Source organism: Chiloscyllium plagiosum, unplaced genomic scaffold, assembly GCF_037043375.1.
Source record: "Chiloscyllium plagiosum isolate Xiang-an unplaced genomic scaffold, Cpla_swu_hap1 HiC_scaffold_6, whole genome shotgun sequence".
Taxonomy (NCBI): domain Eukaryota; kingdom Metazoa; phylum Chordata; class Chondrichthyes; order Orectolobiformes; family Hemiscylliidae; genus Chiloscyllium; species Chiloscyllium plagiosum.
In genome coordinates, this window is record NW_028270144.1 from 69,691,492 (window position 1) to 69,711,621 (window position 20,130).

General features: G+C 40.9%; 1 protein-coding gene across 4 annotated transcripts in view; it reads left to right on the forward strand.

Moving 5' to 3' along the window:
- Positions 1–20,130, forward strand: part of gab2 (GRB2-associated binding protein 2) — a 317,736-nt gene that overhangs the window by 104,612 nt on the left and 192,994 nt on the right. For 2 of the 4 annotated variants that reach the window (XM_087988083.1, XM_043691670.2), the window contains exon 2: positions 10,179–10,294. The exons of the other annotated variants lie outside the window; for them this stretch is intronic. In XM_087988083.1, the coding sequence (XP_087844209.1) occupies positions 10,208–10,294 (87 nt within the window). In that variant the 5' untranslated portion in view covers positions 10,179–10,207. The remainder of the gene's footprint in view (positions 1–10,178; positions 10,295–20,130) is intronic. 4 annotated transcript variants of the gene reach the window in all.

Genomic DNA, 20,130 nt, shown 5'->3' on the forward strand with positions numbered 1-20,130 from the left:
AACTTCAATTGTCTTTCTTTAAAGCGTGAAATCACATCACACACATCATGGAGAAAGATTGGATTCCCAGATCCAAGAAAGAGAGACAATGAGGGAAATGTCTGTCAGTGCTGAAGAGGTTCACAAAACAAATTATTGCACAGGCATGCACAGTCCTTGCTGTACAATCTCCACAGTAAACTTCATAGCTGATCCCACCCACTAGGTGCCTCAAGAAGTGTTCCAATTATGACAGGGCTGGCCACGACCACCCAGGCATGGACAGCCCATCCAGTGCAATGGTGTTCCACTTTCACTGGATGATGAATTAGTTAGGCCTCCCACCAAGAGGCAGGCAGGAAGGCGAGATCCCTTCAGTTGGAGGATTGGAGTTGTATAGAGCAATAGGGCTTGCCCTACTATGAGTTTAAAGTTTGGCAAGATAGAAGCATCATTATTGGCACGGGAGCAGAGGTGTTAACCGTTGGTCACAATTTCTCTGTGAACATCTTGCTGAGAGATATGAGCTAGTTTTCATCTCTTCCCTTATCTGAGTATGTGATTTGCAGAGGCCATATTCCCTTCAGTAGTTCTGAAGAAATGCCATATGGACTTGAAATGTTAACTCCACACATGTTGAGTTTCTCCACCTTCCTCTGTGTTTGATTTCCAGTCTCTGTGGTATTTTGCTTTTATTCAGATATGCCTTATCGTGACTACATTAAGTACTCCTTATTTGTCTTCAATCATAGCCTGGAGCTGCTGGTTGTCCATGACCCAATGGATACTCGAGTGGGAGTCATGAAGTTGAGAATACCTGTGGTGTTGAATGTGTTAAGATATCCAGGCATAATTGGAAAGCATATTTGCTGAATGGTATGAAAATCACATTATGAAAACCGCATATGCGGCTCAGGAGACTTTGATTTTGTTCTAAATACTGAAGGTGTATCTGTTTGTAAAGGGCCCTCCGACCTTTTGAGGAGTAGGGAACGGGGCTTTTCTTTTCTTGCTCCTCCATCATATTCTCAATAAGTTGGCAGCAGCTGACATATGTCTTCAGTATCAGGCCTTGCTACAACCTCAGGTGCCACATATCGCTGCTCTCCCACTTAATAATACACTTGTCACTGTAGGAGAGGAGGGTAGGGTACCCACTCAAATTGCCAGTTTCAAAGTCAAAGAACTTCCAGTGATGTCCTTAAGTTTGCTCCTATTGTGGACTAGCTGGAGGAGACATCTGAAAGCTAGTTTCATAGATGGATATTAATGAGTTAGAACATATCAAGCGGAGGTAACTTGTTTTTACTTTCACCAAGTAGGGGACACTTTTCTGGAAAAATAATGATGATATTGGGTATTGTGACCTGGTAAACCATAGGATTATGACTAAAGATGGCTGAACAGGGAAGATACCTTACCACCAGATCCCACATTTACTACTGGGAAGAAATCTGGGATCATAAATCCTGGCTCGTTATCTTCTTAGAAAACTTTCTCAAAAGTCTTTTGGATCAAGGTGTCATTGAAGAGTTGTCAAGTATACACCTCTGCAGTAGTCCTCATAGAGAAGAAAGATGGAAAACTGAAAGTCTGGGTCAATTATCGGGCTCTTAACATAAATGCTCATTAAGTATGCTTACCTTTTACCTAGATTAAGGAAGCATTACAATGTCTCCAAGGCGTAAAGTATTTCTACAGTCTTTTTTATGAACTACAGTTATAACCAGCTGTACATGATCTAGAATGCTGGAGCAGACTCAAGGGTCAAATAGTCTATTTCTGCTTCTGTGTGTCTGTTTCTTTGCTGTCTTTAGGTCAATTTTTCTAGATTCCAGAGAAAAGCTGCCCATTATTGTCCCAGTCTTGAAAATGTTGAAACGTTTTTTCAATCTTGATGAGTGTTTGAAAATGACTAGCTGTATGCATCAATCTGCAACCTGATGAAATGTAATTTAACAACCCTGAAGCAACAGTATTTCCACCCACGTTAATTATGTCACCGTAATCTGTTCTGTTACCACACTCCATCTCGAACAGAGAATTTGTATTAGGCACATACACAATCATAAGTGCATCTAAATAGAAAAAAAGCAAGATGACATAATCTTCTCATCATTCTGTACTGAATCACAATGCTTTAACTAAATAGCTGCTGGCAACGGGACCTGTAGCACCATAACATAGGAGAGTGATGTATGGGCCCAGATTTTCTGGTGTTTGTGTTGTTGACATATGGACTTGAATTAGGAAATACTCCAATGCCCTATGAAAGTTGTGGCGTGGACACACGCAGTTAAATTGTCCAAGACGTTTAAACTTCTGATAGGATAATGTTTGCTTCCTGGGATAATTTGGAAAAGTGTCTGACACTGAGCTCAGTGGCATAGACCTCAGCCAGGTATACAAACTTGCCTATATAATTACCCTGACAATATCCTGCTGGTTAATGCTACTTCAACCATGATGAGCCAGTGCTACAGAACAGGGGTCTACTCCACATCTTCCGATCCTGCAATGAACTTGCCTGTTGCACCCAACCTTGTTGCCCTCTTTCCAATATTCAAAAGTCTTGAATCTTGTGCTCTCTTTTCTCGGCTCTCTCTCTCTAGCTCTCACACTCTTTCTAATATCGCTCCACTTTCTTTCTCCTTTGCTCTCCTTTTCCCTCCCTCCTTCCCTTTCCTCCATTTCTTGCTCTCCTTCTTACTTGTGTTCTCTCTCTCGCTCTCATTCTCCTGCTGTCTCTCACACCAATCTTCTCTCATGCTTTCACACAATTGTGCACCCTCACAATCACACATACTCACTCACCACACCATCCAAGGGAAGAGATCAGATGAAAAGGCAAGTCCATTGGGTTGGGAAGGGTGTGGAAAAGACCTATCATCAGTCAGAGGTTAGGTCAGGAAGCAAGTCCTGTGGTAGACTAGAAAAGGAGCCATAGACTGATCAGGAAGGAGGTCAGGATGTTGGGATGGAATGGCCTGTCCCAGTAGAAAAGTGCAGAGGTCAAGCAGAGCCTGCTGGGTAAAGGAGAGGCACTACTAAGCACTTGTAAAATTTAGAGCACCCTAACAGTCTCTAGCCAGGTTCAACACAACAGACTCACATCAGTTCTGACACAATGTGAGAAAGAAGAAACACATTGGGAATCTACTCAGACAATAAAGGCAGTTGTTCAGACCAACAATCATCATAGACCATCCATTTGAAAGGATATTTAATCTATGTGCCTGATGGCTGAACCTAGAGCATTCTGATTAACAGACTATTTGATCAATGACCCTGGGCTGCACTAGACGCACATGCCGCAGTGATTGGCATCATCTGTACTCCCCTCTTCCCAATCCAACCATGCGCCCGAATGCCTGCACACCAAACTAATCTGAATCTTTCTCCCACATTGACTTCCCAGATCCTATCCAGCACACACTCTCGCCACCCACTCATTGTGCCACCAACCATCGAATTCAGATTGCCTGAATAGGGCAAGTCATGACAATTAACAAAGGAGCTTATCCCTTCTTCATCCACCCTCTACATGTGTTGGTCTTTCAATGAGATATCTGCACAGTCCCATCACTGCTTCTACTATCAATTGGAAGATCATGAATGTTTTTTTTCTATGCAGTGCCAATGCACCCATTATTGCCGCTGACTGGAAGAACTGGCCCATTGTAGAACATCTCTTTTCTATTTGCCATGTATGTCAGAGGACCACTCATTTTCATCTCTCTGTTCCCATTCTCTGCTCCTGTGCCCCTTTTAAACTTTCAGTCTAATTCTCTCACTTCACCTCCATTTAGATTATGTTTCATTTCTGTTGCTCTGCTACACATCTTTGCTCTTCAGCGTTCTCTGACTCTATACTGATTCACATTGTCAGTTTCTCTTATCTTTTTCTTCTATTGTGTTATTATATGGTGGGAGGAATCATATGAGGGACATGGGACAGCATTCAAGTTCTGAGTGGGTTGCTGCCAGTGTCATAGATAGGAGTTGGGTCACATATCAGCTTTTGGGGGAGGTGTGAAATGGGGAGCTATCTGACTGTTACATAAAAGGAAGTACTACAAAAGTGTGATGGGAAAAGGAAGTGAAGCTTTTCAAGGAAATTAGTACAATATGCAACACTTCTGAAATTTTGTAATTCTCCTTCATAATTGTGGAATAGTTTACAATTTAATGTATTTATTTTAGAAGTACAGTTTTCAGGCCATCTCAATATGGGGAGAACTGAGCACCAATTTTGAATAACCAGTCTCGGAATAGCATATTCCCAGGTCAGGCATGGTGGAATGAAAAACAGTTCCATTAAAGATGATGCTGGAAATCTAAAATGAAAATGGAAGATGCTGATAATTCTCAGCTGATCTGGCAGTATCTATGGAGAGGAACAATGTCAATGTTGCAGGGTGATAACTGCCAGGCTAATTAAATATCTGTGGTATTATATGTTTAACTCTAATCTCAGTGAATTTGCTTTTCTTCCATCCAGCATTAGATTCTAATCTCTGACCTTCAAAGAACTTGTTGCCCCAGTCTGATGCATTTTCTCCCATTTCCCATACCACTTTCTCTGAGTAAGATCACTCAGTTGTGTGGAGCTGGCCAGCTTTCTGTGGAAGAGGTGGGCGGTTTCAGCAGCCAGAGATTGACATCTCAATAGAAGATAAATGTTGGCAAATAATTGCATGAAGGTAAAAATAATGACTGCAGATGCTAGAAACCGGATTCTGGATTAGTGATGGTGGAAAAGCACAGCAGTTCAGGCACCATCTGAGGAGCAGTAAAATCGACGTTTCGGGGAAAAGCCCTTCATCAGGAATACAGGCAGAGTGCCTGAAGGGTGGAGAGATAAATGAGAGGAGGGTGGGGGTGGGGAGAAAGTAGCATAGAATACAATAGGTGAGTGGGGGAGGGGATGAAGGTGATAGGTCAGGGAGGAGGGTGGAGTGGACAGGTGGAAAAGAAGATAGGCAGGCAGGACAAGTCATGGGGACAGTACTGAGCTGGATGTTTGGAACTGGGGTGAGGTGGGGGAAGGGGAAATGAGGAAACTGTTGAAGTCCATATTGTTGCCCTGGGGTTGAAGTGTTCCGAGGCGGAAGATGAGGCGTTCTTCCTCCAGGCGTCTGGTGGTGAGGGAGCGGCAGTGAAGGAGGCCCAGGGCCTCCATGTCCTCGGCAGAGTGGGAGGGGGAGTTGAAATGTTGGGCCACAGGACAGTGCGGTTGATTGGTGCGGGTGTTCCAGAGATGTTCCTGAAAGTGCTCTGCTAGGAGGCATCCAGTCTCCCCAATGTAGAGGATACCGCATCGGGAGCAATGGATACAATAAATGATATTAGTGGATGTGCAGGTAAAACTTTGGACGTGGAAGGCTCCTTTAGGGCCTTGGATGGAGGTGAGGGAGGAGGTGTGGGCGCAGGTTTTGCAATTCCTGCGGTGGCAGGTGAAAGTGCCAGGACGGGAGGGTGGGTTGTAGGGGGCGTGGACCTGACCAGGTAGTCACTGAGGGAATGCTCTTTGTGGAAGGTGGAAAGGGGTGGGAGGGAAATATATCCCTGGTGGTGGGGTCCGTTTGGAGGTGGCAGAAATGTCGTCGGATGATGTGGTTTATGCGAAGGTTGGTAGGGTGGAAGGTGAGCACCAGGGGTGTTCTGTCCTTGTTACGGTTGTAGGGGTGGGGTTTGAGGGCAGAGGTGCGGGATGTGGACGAGATGCGTTGGAGGGCATCTTTCACCACGTGGGAAGGGAAATTGCAGTTTCTAAAGAAGGAGGCCATCTGGTGTGTTCAGTGGTGAAACTAGTCCTCCTGGGAGCAGATACGGCGGAGGTGGAAGAATTGGGAATACGGGATGGCATTTTTGCAGGAGGTAGGGTGGGAAGAGGTGTAATCCAGGTAGTTGTGGGAGTCGGTGGGTTTGTAAAAAAAATGTCGGTGTTAAGTCGGTCGTCATTAATGGAGATGGAGAGGTCCAGGAAGGAGAAGAGGTGTCAGGGATAGTCCAGGTAAATTTAAGGGCAGGGTGGAATGTGTTGGTGAAGTTGATGAATTGCTCAACTTCCTCGCGGGAGCACGAGGTGGCGCCAATGCAGTCATCAATGTAGCGGAGGGAGAAGTGGGGAGTAGTGCCGGTGTAATTACGGAAGACGGACTGTTCTACGTAGCCAACAAAGAGACAGGCATAGCTGGGGCCCATACGTGTGCCCATGGCTACCCCTTTGGTCAGGAGGAAATGTGAGGATTCAAAGGAGAAATTGTTAAGGGTGAGGACCAGTTCGGCCAAACGAATGAGTATGTCAGTGGAAGGGTTTTGTTGGGGACGTCGGGAGAGGAAGAAACGGAGGGCTTGGAGGCCCTGGTCATGGCGGATGAAGGTGTAGAGGGACTGGATATCCATGGTGAAGATGAGGCCGGGAAAACGGAAATCTTGGAGGAAGTGGAGGGCGTGGGTGGTGTCTCGAACATGTGGGGAGTTCCTGGACTAGGGGGGATAGGACAGTGTCGAGGTAGGTGGAGATGAGTTCAGTGGGGCAGGAGCATGCTGAGACAATGGGTCGGCCAGGGTGGTCAGACTTGTGGATCTTGGGAAGGAGGTAGAACCGGGCAGTACGGGGTTCCCGGACTATGAGGTTTGAAGCTGTGGCTGGGAGATCTCCTGAGGTGATGAGGTTCTGTATGGTCTGGGAGATGATGGTTTGGTGATGGGGGGTGGGGTGATGGTCAAGGGGGCAGTAGGAAGAGGTGTCCTCGAGTTGGCATCTGGCTTCAGCGGTGTAGAGGTCAGTGCGCCAGACTACCACTGCGCCCCCTTTATCTGTTGGCTTGATGGTGAGGTCGGGATTGGAGCAGAGGGATTGGAGGGCTGCGCGTTGAGGGTGAGAGGTTGGAGTGGGGGAGGGGGGTAGAAAGGTTGAGGCGGTTAATGTCCCGGCGGCAGTTGGAGATGCAGAGGTCGAGGGTGGGTAATAGGCCAACACGGGGTGTCCAGGTGGATGCAGTGTGTTGGAGGTGGGCGAAGGGGTCCTCAGAAGGTGGGCGGGAGTCCTGATTGTGAAAGTAAGCTCGGAGGCGGAGGTGGTGGAAGAAGTGTTCGACGTCACGGTGTGTATTAAATTCATTGATGCGTGGGCAGAGGGGGATGAAGGTGAGTCCTTTGCTGAGGACTGATCGTTTGTCCTTAGTGAGGGGGAGGTCTGGAGGGCTGGTGAAAACTCGGCAGGGCTGGGAGCTGGGATCTGGTGTGGGTATGGAGCTGGGAGTAGGGGCAGAGCCGGTAACTGGAATGGATGTGGTGGTGGGGGGAATGGGGGTGGAACATGAGCAGGGGTGGTGCCTTCAGGCACCCTGTCTGTATTCCTGATGAAGGGATTTTGCCCGAAACATCGATTTTACTGCTCCACAGATGCTGCCTGAACTGCTGTGCTTTTCCAGCACCACTAATCCAGAACCAAATAATTGCATGAAGCAAACCCCCTACCTGAGCTTCAAGCATGTGGTAGATAGATTTTGTTTTTGATCTAACCGTGTGGAAGCTGGCACATGACAGGAACTTGCAGTTGCACTGATTGTAATATCTCAATGATGAAATTGCAGAAGTGTATGGACAACAAGTGAGCTCCAACTGGTGTTAGCACAACCTTGGATAATCAGCCCGATGATGTCATTTACCCTATCAAGTATTTCGCTGACTTGCACTCTCTACCGTACATAATTCTACATTATATCATTCTTTCCCAACCTGCTTATAATAAACAATACTTTGTAAATTATTTATGTTATTTATAATGGACTGAAATTGAGAACTGTGTTCAGTCCTTGTGAAGTGATGCCCTGAACATTTAATCTCAATTTCTCATAGGCCCAAACTACATCGAGCACAATTATGGTGGAATTGTCTCAACGGTTTGTTTTATTGTGGATGTAATTTGTTCGTATGTCAGTAATAAATTGCCTTCAACTGGAATGGAGTTAATTATTGGAAAAATGTAAAAACCATTGGGAAGAATATTTAATGAGGCACTGATGCACTCACATGGCATGTTGTACTAAGTTAATATATCTTGTGCACATTGTCATGATGCTGACAAGAGAAGTGTGCAAGAAATCTGGCCCTACTATTCCATAAGCCATACCAAAGTATTTTGATGATAAAGTAAGATAATTATACTTGCACAAAGAGTTTTCACTAGGCTCACCAAGAAATTGTTTAAGAAGCAAAAATGTTTTAAATGTGTAGTCCAATTGGTTATCAATCCAGCTACTTTGCAGGACTTAACTATATCACTGTTAATACCAACTCACACAGATTCATACACTGACAGGACAAGACAATGCAGCTCTGTCAGGCAATTATGAGTGAATAAATAGGAAAATACCCATTGATCAAGAGTCCAGACTAAAAGGGTGGAATGAAATGATTTTCTCACAGTTCCTTTGTCTTTCTGTCAACAAGATCCAGTTATTGCCAGTTGCTAACTGATGAGAGACCCTCAGTTCGCATAAAAGGTCATGTGGACCCAGGTCTTAGATTGAATTTGAAGTTCAAAATTCAGACTAAGGTCAAGGATTCTGATTCCTGTAATACTATCAAGTACCTAGAGAATATTTTAATGAAATATTTCTTCAACAGATTTTCTTTAAAGGTTATATTGTGACTGAGAGGAGGAGGAGATGTTTTCCTTCTCAGCAGGTTATTCCAGCTTGGGAACAGGTTCCAAGTCTGTGACACAACAGAAACCAAAATCCAGAGGCTGTTGCTAGGCAACCTTCAGCACTAGGCTCATTCTAAACTTCTGTCTGTCTGTTTGTCTGGCAATTATAAATCATTAAGCATTCTCTTATCTCTATTGTAAATTTTTTTTTTCCAAAGTCACTTGACTTTTTGCAAATACCACTCTCGATTCTTTTGACCTTTTGACTTTTACATTTCAAAAGTCATTTAAAACCTGAGAATTATGCAAATCTTCATTTTTCTAACTCACATTGTCTATAAATGCTTGTCATCTCAATTATATTCTATTGACTTTGTGGTTACTATTATTCAGTAAGTGTATCATGCCTATAACTCAATCTATCTGGTTTTCCTTGAAATAATAGCAAATTGAGGTGAAAGCAGTTGTGCTATTTTCAGATTGTTTGATCAACAAGCTGTATTGTTTTGCATTTTTAAAGTGTTGACCATGTTAAGTGAATATTTCTATTTTCAAGGGGCAGGAAGTTCTTAGATGTTGGTAACTTATTTGTTTTAAAACAAACAAAAGTAAGTGATCCAAAGATGTTCTGGATGAATCAAAGTCCAATTTGGTTTTACCTAATGAGGAACAAATTGAGTGGTTTATTGAAAAACAATGAAAAATCAAATAAGTCCTCAGAAGCAATTGTACTGAATTAAGAAGAGAAATATAATTTATCACTTGCTAAATTTAAATCAACAAATTAGCCACCAAAAATAAAGAACCAATTAGTGTGACACTAGAAAGATAAAACAGTAACAATATATACATATATAAAATGAAGATCACAAGATGATAGGCTTGAAACAATGCAGATAGTCTTTGCATTTTGCAGAATACAGCTGGAGAAAACAGTAGGACATTCATCCCCTTGAACCTGCTCCATCAATCACAGTAGACTAATGCTGATTTGTAAATTTACTCCAGTATATCCATGTTTATACATTTCTTTTGATTCCCTTACCCAATAAAAATATAGAAATATTTGTCTTCATAGCCTTTTGGGGAGAGAATTTCAAATGTTGAGCTCCCACTCCCTGTTCCTAATGAGGCAGTGAATGTGTCTTTTAGCCACTAATTAGTCAACTGAGGCAAACTCGCTGTCCTTATCGCTATTCAAGGCTGAATTCAGTGTCCCAACTAAAATGCAAGTCCTGCCTCTAATAGGGTGATTGTCCACTATTCTGTTCCCTGGAATTTTCTGGGCTCTCTCATCTGGGTGTAACAAGCATACACTTTTAAGTAAGTAGAGGCCCAACAACTCTGCGTTAATATGTTAACAGGGGATGGTCCCACCGTACATCCATTTATTTGTTCATTGGGTATCTTGAGTGGAAACCGATACAAGAGCTTGTCCAAAGAATCCATATAACAGAGCATTGGCAGTAGTGCAGGGAGCAAACATTTTTATTTTTCAAAATTTGCTCCTCACCTTCCTCCCCTTTCCACACTGCAGGTCAAAAGTGCTGGTTGTGGTAGTGAGGAATGTACTTGAATATACTCCAAAATTCTCATCACTGTTCAGACATCGGACCTGACCAAGGAGCAAGGCTGTGCAAGTGTGTGCTCAGGGTAAGCAAATTGCTCAGGGTAGGAAAAACATTTTGCACCTACTTCCTCTTGAGATGCACTACAGTTGTCCATTTCCTGTACAGAAAAGAATCTATTCTGACACATTCTTATTAATTAAGCAGTGATAAACAAGAAACGAATTTCTAAGAGACCGTAGCTCAGTGTGGACCATCTGGTAAACGAAACAATAAACCTTCGATTTGTTTTCAAATAGTAACTATCAAATATTAAAATACTAAAAGAGACAGTTTGCCTGTGTTTGTTGTGCATTTTGCTAGTATCTTCACGCAGCTGATGTATTCTGAACAGCGGTGGAGGCAGTTGTTTCTAACTCTCAACTATTTACTTGGTCTTTGACCACACTACTGAGCTACTGAATCAGTATAAAATGAATTAGTCTCAAACAACATTACATGCTGGAAGAATTTCATTTGTCCTGGAATAAAGAAACTTCTAATAATATCTATGAAAACTTCAAAGAGTACTTAGATAAAGTCTGTCAAAGAATGTGTTCAAAGTTGCTATGAAAGGAAATAGATTAACTAGGGTGGAGTATGATGGTTCCATTCTGGCTGTAACTAAGAATTGAGTCTTCTAACTTGTCAGATTGAATGGACTGCAATGCTTGCCAGATTTGTGGAGAAATGTATCTTATGCGGGATTTTATTTGTGGCTGACATCTCCTTCAAAGAATTGAATATAAATTAGAAACAGCTGTCGAAGAGAAATGTTTGAGGTAATCTTTTTCACTGCGTTAGGGGATCAGGGTTTATTTATTTTAAAATACCAAACCAGATTGTGTTCCCTGTGTTGGAATTGTGTATGCTACTATATTGCCATAGGAACTGCAATTTCAGATGAATAAACACCATTTATTGCCAGTAGCAATATTAGAATTAGATTATACTACCATTTGGAGACGTAGGAGGTGATTTTAAACTCCGGATCCAAGCCAGTTCAAAAAGGTTTAGATCTAATACAAATTCCACCTAAAAGGTCACCTGTAAATAGCACTTAACCTATTTGGAAAAAAAAATCACAACTGCAGTTGAAAACTGAACCTGTAATTTTTTTATATATATGAGGAAGTAATTGCATCTAAATGGCACTTATAAGAATTAACAATTGAAATGGATTGACATAAGGGAACAATATTCAGAAAGCTTTGAGTGTACCTTAACATTCAATTAATTATCAGTCATTCCTAGCAGTAAAAGACCAGTTGATTAAACAGACATGACTGGAAGGGAAGAAAACTCCCTGTAGACATGACTTTGAGGCAGAAGGTGGAAAAGCTTGGCACCAAAGTCATTTATTGATGTGCATTAACATGAAGGTGGCAACTGTGAGGAGTGGCATATCCCATCATTCCCATGGGTCAACATTACAATATGCCTGTAAGAAACCAGACTCATAGAATCTCTGCAGTGTGGAAGCCGGCCATTCAGCCCATTGAGTCCACACCAACCTCTGAAGAGCATCCGTCCAGACTCACAACATCTTACACTGCTATCCATGTACCTCTGCATTTCCGATGGCTAATCCACCTAGCCTGCACATCCTTAGACTGTGGGAGGAAACAGGAGCACCCAGAGGAAACCAACACAGATACAGCAAGAATATGCAAACTCCACACAGACAGTATCCAAGAGTGGAATCAAGCCCAGATCTCTGGCACTGTGAGGCAGCAGTTCTAACCATTGAGCCATTATGCCGCCCAAGATGAAGTCAAGTTTCAGGTCACAACTGAACATTACTAATTTAGCCTTTACAAGCTATATATAGTTTTACATCTTCACCTGAGCTGTGCCAGTACCTGAGGAAACACGTCCCATCATGGTTGTCAGTATGAATGAAGAAGTGAGGTAATAAACTCGCTGCGGCCTGTCAGCTAACTCTGGTTTTTGCTCAGAATTTGTTGAGATTAGCTTTCCAAGAATCATCAAGTATAAGGTTATTTAGGCATTGAAGTCTCAGGAGGTGGGTGATTATGGCAGGGGTGTGGAGGGGAGCTCCTGGCATTACTTCCCTGAGAAAAGTGAATGTCCATCTGCAATACGGCTTTCCGGTTTCATCACTTTTGGTACCTGCACTTCCATATCTGAGAATGTGGTGGTCTGGTGTCCCTCTATTTGATCCTGGGCCTTTGCACATACCAATTTAGGGATTCCCCTCAGAAAACTTGTACCAGGAAAGAGAACTGTATAAAGCATTTAATTCGCAACACTAGGTCTTAAGATTTCCAAAAGTCCAATTGCGAGTAGGATATGTGGCTAAAAGGAATTCATCGATATTTACCTACTCCAATCTGCACCCTTGCCTGAGAAGTTGATTCACAGGCCAGTTCCCACCATGTGATCGGCGAATGTGGCGACCAACATATTTTCCAGCTGCAGAACAGAGCCGGTGCTTTCCTTGCCTCCTTCCAAAATGGTAACAACACTTCCATTTGCTTTTGATTGGAGCTTTGAGCATTTAACTAAGCCTTAAATTTAAACAGTTCAAAATCTGAAGAGCTAATTTTTTATCTTATGAAATGGGCATCACCAGCAAGACCAGCATGTGTTGCCTGTCTCAACTTAACCTTTAACTGATTTGTTTTGCTGTTTTAGAGGGCACTTAGGAGTTGGCCACATTGGCTTACATATGACACCAACATTCCTGAAGGACATTAGTGAACCAATGGATTTTAATGACAATCAATGCTGGTTTCATGGTCCCCATTACTAAGACTAACTGACAATTCTGCATTTTTATTAATGAAATTTAAATTTCATCACCAGGCTCTGCTTGGATTTGAATCCATGTCCCCAGAGTATTTAATTGGGATTACTAATCAGGGACATTACCATTAAACTGCTGGTATGTACAACTTGGCATCTGGAAGAGCCTCAGTCAGAAGAAACTATCTCCGAGGAACCTCATGTATGAAGGGACAGAATTCTTTGAGAACACCCGTTGGCAAGAGGAAGTACAGAAAAGGAAGAGGAGAAAGAAATGCCCATGATCTCCAGGCCAAGAACCAATTGCACCTTCTGGAAGCACTTGCCATTGTGGGCTTGGAGATGCATCTTGAGAATTGGGCTCATCCACCACACAAGGACCTACAGAACCCGTGACCAGTAAGACAATATAACCTAGTTGTAAAATCACACTTTTCAGTGAGTGATTGCCAGAAAGCCGATAACAATAGTAAAAGTACACACAGTATAGATTTAACATAATAATCAGTCATAGCAACTCCAGATGGAGATCTGGGCTTTTCTATTCAGATGTCAGTACTATAAGCAAAAAATAATGGGGACCTCATTTCAGCCAAGAACCATATCAGAAATATACTTAGAAATTTTTGATATGATATTTCAGATCTTGAATGCTGTATCTGCAAAAATAAATACCCATTAAATTGCTTCAAAGGTTTTTGACCAGTCCTACAGCTTCATTGAATCCTTTAAAATCGTTGCTATGAGTGTGGGACTTGCACAACCAGCAGTGTGATCACCAATGGCACAAAACCGAGATAAAATTAACTTTAAACTACCAACTTGTATTAAAGGCATAAAAGTATCATCAAAGGAATAAATGCAGATTTCAGGGGTTTGTACTCAATTTATCCCTGTACAGTTTCTGCAAGGGAGGAGTGAAGTGAGTACTGTTGCATGCTGCTGATTCTCTCTGCTTTCACTAAAGCACTGGCACCAAGTGGTATTAGTGTTAAAGATTTACTTTTATATAACTTGTTATACTTGGTTAATTTATTTTTCTACCACAACTAATATATCAGGCATTAAAAGCAGAAATAAGCTCTAAATGAACGTTGATTTTCAGAGTAATTTGCTTCCAGCATTAATGAAATTGAATATAGTATGATTCAAATCTTTATAACTTTCCATTACATCAGTTTCAGATATGAAATACATTGCCACCTGTTTGCTAGAACTTTAGTAATGTCTAATCTCAACTCTTGCTTTAACTTACTTTTGCTTTAAATCTAAAAACACGAGTGTGATTTTCATGTGGTGTAGTATATGGCTAGACTTGTCGTAAATATTCAGTATGACATGCAGGATGTCTACAGTTCTGGTTGCTTTGAGACTTGACAGTGCTGTTGCAGATATCCACAGACAAAGCTAAACACGAGTGAGAGAGACCAGACATACTACACTGCCCATCTGCAATTTAGCTGTTATTTCCATCAACACCCTTTGTGATGTTTTGTCTGAATACCAGGAAGTAGACTAAGCAAATGAAAATGATGTAATGCAAAATAATGGATTGAAGGATGGATGGCAAGAAAATGTGGTTGGGATCCAGAGTCTGACATCAGGATACAAGAGGTATGAGTACGCATGGTCTTTTGAAAGAAGTACCAGTGTTCAGATTTCTCTACTACAAACACATCTGATTTTCTTTTGAGGGAACATATATTTTTAGTTCAATAAATTAATAACATTTTCATAAGACATATTTTTGTTGTGATGTCAAGTCAGAGTTCCTTTTCACACATGAAAATTTGCTGATGCCACATCTTTTAAATATTTAATCTCTTCTATCAATTCCTAATAATTGTAGCATTACTTTAAGGGAATTCATTCTTTTTAGAACAGTCCTTAAAACATTTTCTATGTGTTTGAAATGGGTGAAAAGTCATAAAGCTACTTTGGTGTTATGATAAAGTCATACTGGAGTGATAAAGTGATTTGTTACAGCACACGGGTCTTTTCTGGATTTAGTCTTAGGCAATGAAAATATTTTTTCACTAAGCTTTAACAAAACGTGGAGCAATTGGCAACTGGTCATTGTCATAAAGTTATGCAAAACAGCTGCATTTTAACAAATAGAGCTGGCAAGTTGTATTATCTCCTAATGCAATACTAAATATATTTTTAGAAACTTCAGTGTTGGGGATTATACTAGTCTATCTGCACGGTAGATATTAAAGTGTCAAAATGTTTACAAGTGATTGTTAAAGATACTACTGGTTAAGTGAATTTTGCTCAATAAAGGAGTATTGACTGAAGGCAAGACCAGGTTTTCTGAGGTGGAGTTGCCTGGCTTGGGACAAGTTGATCCATACACACATACAGCCCAGGGTGAACCCATGTTCCAGATGTAAAGATTTGAGAGCTACTTTCCTGATGTATGAAATTATAATTGTTCCACTGTAATTTATCGTAATTGTTAACTTTCACAGCAGTTTCCATAGGTCCTTACAACTGCAAAAAGCAGAACAAAATTTGGAACATTGCCATCTGTTCAGGCAGTCTGCTTAATATCAGAATACAGGTGCCAAAAGACTGGAAAGGCATGTTTAGTACAGATACAACACATCTTTTGATTATATCCATACTCTTTGAATGAAGAGTTGTTCATTTTCCTTCTACCTTTTTCAGGATGTTGTGTTTCGAAGGTGCTGTTTCGTCTAGATCGTTAGCTGAGGAGTATTTATGTGTATTTTTAATTACAATGTTGATTTTCAGTTCATCAAAAAATCTGTACTTGCATATTTATGATTTTGTAATCCATTTCAATCAACTGCAGTTCCGCAAAAAATAACTGCTTTATATAGTATTCAGACTGAATAGCATCAAGGTCTTTCAATCTACTTTGGCTTTTCAGTCGATATTTGAACCAATGAGCCTATTTTTATGGAAAATTAGTAATTTGGTGAAGACATGAAGTGAAAAATGGAAGTATTGATCCATCCTCCAAATGTCAATACTGAATGGAGCTACAGCCAATAGACTGAAGAAAATATTCAAATGGCAGAGATTCAGTCGGTGTCTAATCATTGTAGCATTTAATTACATCACAGCCATAAATAGAATAAGCACTATTCTAAGCAATATACAGTTGTATCAGTTTGAATTAATCCATAAAATCAGCTTCAAAGCTCATTGGTCTTTCAGTTCCTGTGCTGTGGACATGAAGTAGATCATTTTATTTTGTGATTCGGAGATGCCGGTGTTGGACTGGGGTGTACAAAGTTAAAAATCACACAACACCAGGCTATAGTCCAACAGGTTTATTTGGAGGCACTAGCTTTTGAAGTGCTGCTGCTTCATCAGCTAGTTGTGAAGGAGCAGCACTTCGAAAGCTAGTGCCTCCAAATAAACCTGTTAGACTATAACCTGGTGTTATGTGATTTTTAATTTTATTTTGTGGTATTTAAATAGAATTTAAGGCCAGGTCTTTTGTCGTCCTCATATTGTAGAAGATATCGTAGCAAGTTGTTGAGAACAGGTATCTATAAAAAAAAACACCAGAATTCAAGTAATATGTAAATAAGCCAGAATATGATTAGAGTTGCCCTACACTTCATCCTCCTTTTAAGTTAATTGTTCAGCCTTTAGAGGGATTCCAGTAGAAGCAGATGATATGCCTGGTATGATCCCTACATTCCCTATGATCCACCAATGGCACCTCCCTCCACTGTTGATTCTCAGTAGCAAGTGTGTCCCATCTACAAGAATTTCATGAAGGTTCCTTAGACACTATTTTCAAAATCCATGACCACGACCATCTAGAATGACAAGGTCGGCAGATGCATGGGAACACTACCTCTTGCAAGTCCTTGTCAAACCCACTCACCATCCTGTCTGTACTTTCTGTGCCAAGGAGTCAAAAACATGAAATTCGCTCTCGATCAGATTTTGGGTCAACTTACACAAAATAGACAGTTCAAGAAGGCAGCTCACCATCATCCATGATGCCTCACAGCCGTGTAACCAATTTCATGACATTTTAATAGCCTTGAATGTTAAAGGTAAAATCAAACTCCCAAGTTTCACCAGCTCACCATCATCTTGTCAAAGGCACTAGGGACAGGCAATATAAATTGCCAGTAACACCCACATCCCTTGTCTGAATGCATAAAATATTATTTTTTTTTAGGAAGGCAATTGCCAGTTTTTAACAGAATACCAACAGGAACACACAAAGCCAGAAGTTATAAGAGTCATAGAGAGTCATGCAGCATGGAAACAGACCCCTTAGTATGGCTCGTCCATGTCGACCAAGTCTTCTAAACTGAACTAGTCCCATTTGCCTGTGTTTGGTCCAAATCCCTCGAAACCATTCCTATTCATGTACCTGTCCAAATGTCTTTTCAAATGTTGTAATTGTACACGTCTCTGCCACTTTCTCTGGCAGCTCATTCCGTATATGCAACACCCTCTGTGGAAAAAGTTGTCCCTCAGGCTCATTTTAAATCCTTCTTCTCTCACCTTAAACCTATGCCATCTAGTTTTGGACTCCCCTACCCTTAGAAAAAGACCTTGGCTATTCTCCTTATCCATGTCTCTCATAGTCCAGGGAAAAAAGTCCCAGCCTATTCAGCTTCTCCTTGTAAATCAGAGCTCTAGTCCCAGCAAAATGCTGTAAACATTTTTCTAAACCCTTCCAGTTTAATAACCCCTTCCGTTTGGCAGGGTGACCAGAATTGTATGCAGTATTCCAATAGGGTTTCACCAATGTCTTGTACAGCTGCAATATGATCCCAAGTCCTATACTCAATGCTCTGACCAATGAAAGCAAGTGTGCCACATGCCACCTTCACATTTACCACCCTGCAATGCCATTTTCAAGGAACTATGAACCTGCACCCTTCGGTCCATCTGTTCAATAACACTCCCCAGGGCCCTATCATTAACTGTGTAAGTCCTGTCCTAATTTGCCTTACCAAAATGCTTGCATTTATCTAAATTAAAATCTATCTGCCACTTCTCAGTCTTTAGCCCACCAAATGAAGGTTTTTTATTTGACGTGTATCTGATGATAGCTTTTATGTCATCACCTGAAGTTGCTGAATTGATGCCTAAGTGTCTCTCATTGAGATACTTTCAATTTGAAATTTGAAAAATTAATAGTAGTGATATTTCCAGTGAATAGCTCATCATTAAGTTATTTACATGTTAATGCTGAAGCCCAGTGTCTCAGAATATTTTGCACATCTTGTCATTTATACAGTTATTAGGAACTGAGAGCAATTTGCGTTCCAGAGCAGAATTCCAGGAATGAAAAATATCTTAGACTGGCTGACAGAAACAGGTATTAATTCAAAGAATCTATAAATACATTATGTATCATCAAGACAAGGTAAACATATACCTATACTTGTTGTCAGTTTATGCTCCAATGTCACTTTAGTGCAATAAAATCCTGCTGGAGAAGCTGAGGTGTAGTATTCCCTGTAGATGCTGCATTTATAAAACATTCACCATGAGAGTACTACTTGAGGTAACAGAAAGGCAAGCAATGTAACTGCATCTTAGGGATGTAACACAGGACAGCACGATGAGGAGAGACATTTAGCCTCTTGTATATTAACCAAAATGATCATGACAACCATCCATCCCTGCCTGCAAATCCATTTTGTGTTAATGTCAGCTGCACTCCACAAGGCCTCGCAGCCATGTAACCAATTTCATGACATTTTAATAGCCTTGAGTGTTAAAAGTGAAAAAAAACTCACAAGTTTCATAAGTAGAATGCTTATTCTTTTTTTGACATGATTAATATTTCTGTACATTGATTCACTCAACCTTTTCTATTACTAATTTGCAACAAAAAGAATTATGCAGAATTAAAATGCTAAAACATTTTCTCTCCGTTAAAAGAATGAAATAGCATGCATTAAATGATGCACAATAATGACCATGGACATAGATTCTCAGAGGATTCTTTAAGCGCTTGAGGTCTGCCATATCCTGCTCAGCATGCCAAAACAATTGAATTATTTGTGCACTTCCTGTAACCACCTCAGTTAAATATATGAGGCATCTGTATTTATGATAACTATATCTCCATTACAACATCAATTAACAACAAAAATTAAACTTAATCAATATACTCCCAGTTAATCTTGGACGGTCTGCTCTGCTCTTATTTGAGATAACAATGACTGTTAGAAGTGGCTAGAGTTACAGAATATAACTCTGGCTTTGGAAGGCATTTGCAGTCCATGACTGAAATCATAATATCAAGAACACGTGGTGTTTACATAAACATTACGTGATATCTATGAATTAACATGAACTTAATGCATTTGGCATTAAGATTTGTTTTTGACACTGAATCATTGGATGGCTGCAGTATTTGAACAAATGCTGGCTCACTGCAAGAACAATGTAGCCACTTCCACACCCTTTCCCTATGGCCCTACAAATTTATTATCTACAGATGCTTTTGCTATTCAACATTGAAAACTACAATTAAATTTGCCTCCACCACCCTCACAGGGAGTGCATTCCAGATCCTAACCCCTCCTACAATGTAAGAAAGAATATTACCACATGTTGCCTCAGATTCTTCTGTGTCTGCTTCTCACTCAGCCAATGAGAAATATTTCCACCTATCAATTTTGTCCAGACTAGTCATGACCTTTGAACATCAGATTGCTTTCAACCTTCTCTTAAGGACATTTCTACTTTCTTTAATCTTTCCTTCAAACTGAAGTCCTTCAGCCCTGGAACTATTTTGTAATTTTGTTTTTGCATTAAAGCTTTCATATCATTCTTAGAGTGTGGTGCCCAGAACTGGGAAGAAAGATTAAATAGAATTGCATTGAAATATGCAAATATCTGAAGTAAAATGTTTCATCCTTGGGGTGGAAAGTGTTGGTGGGGGGGGGGGGAGAGGTGTATACGATACTGGAGAAACCCTTTCAATTTCTAGAACTACCCAGAATATCATTTTGATTAATCCTCCATCTTTTCTGAGTTAAACTTAACAAAATTGTTTGAATAAATATGGACTACAGTAAAGCATTCGACAAGGTTCCCCATGGGAGACTGATTAGCAAGGTTAGATCTCACGGAATACAGGGAGAACTAGCC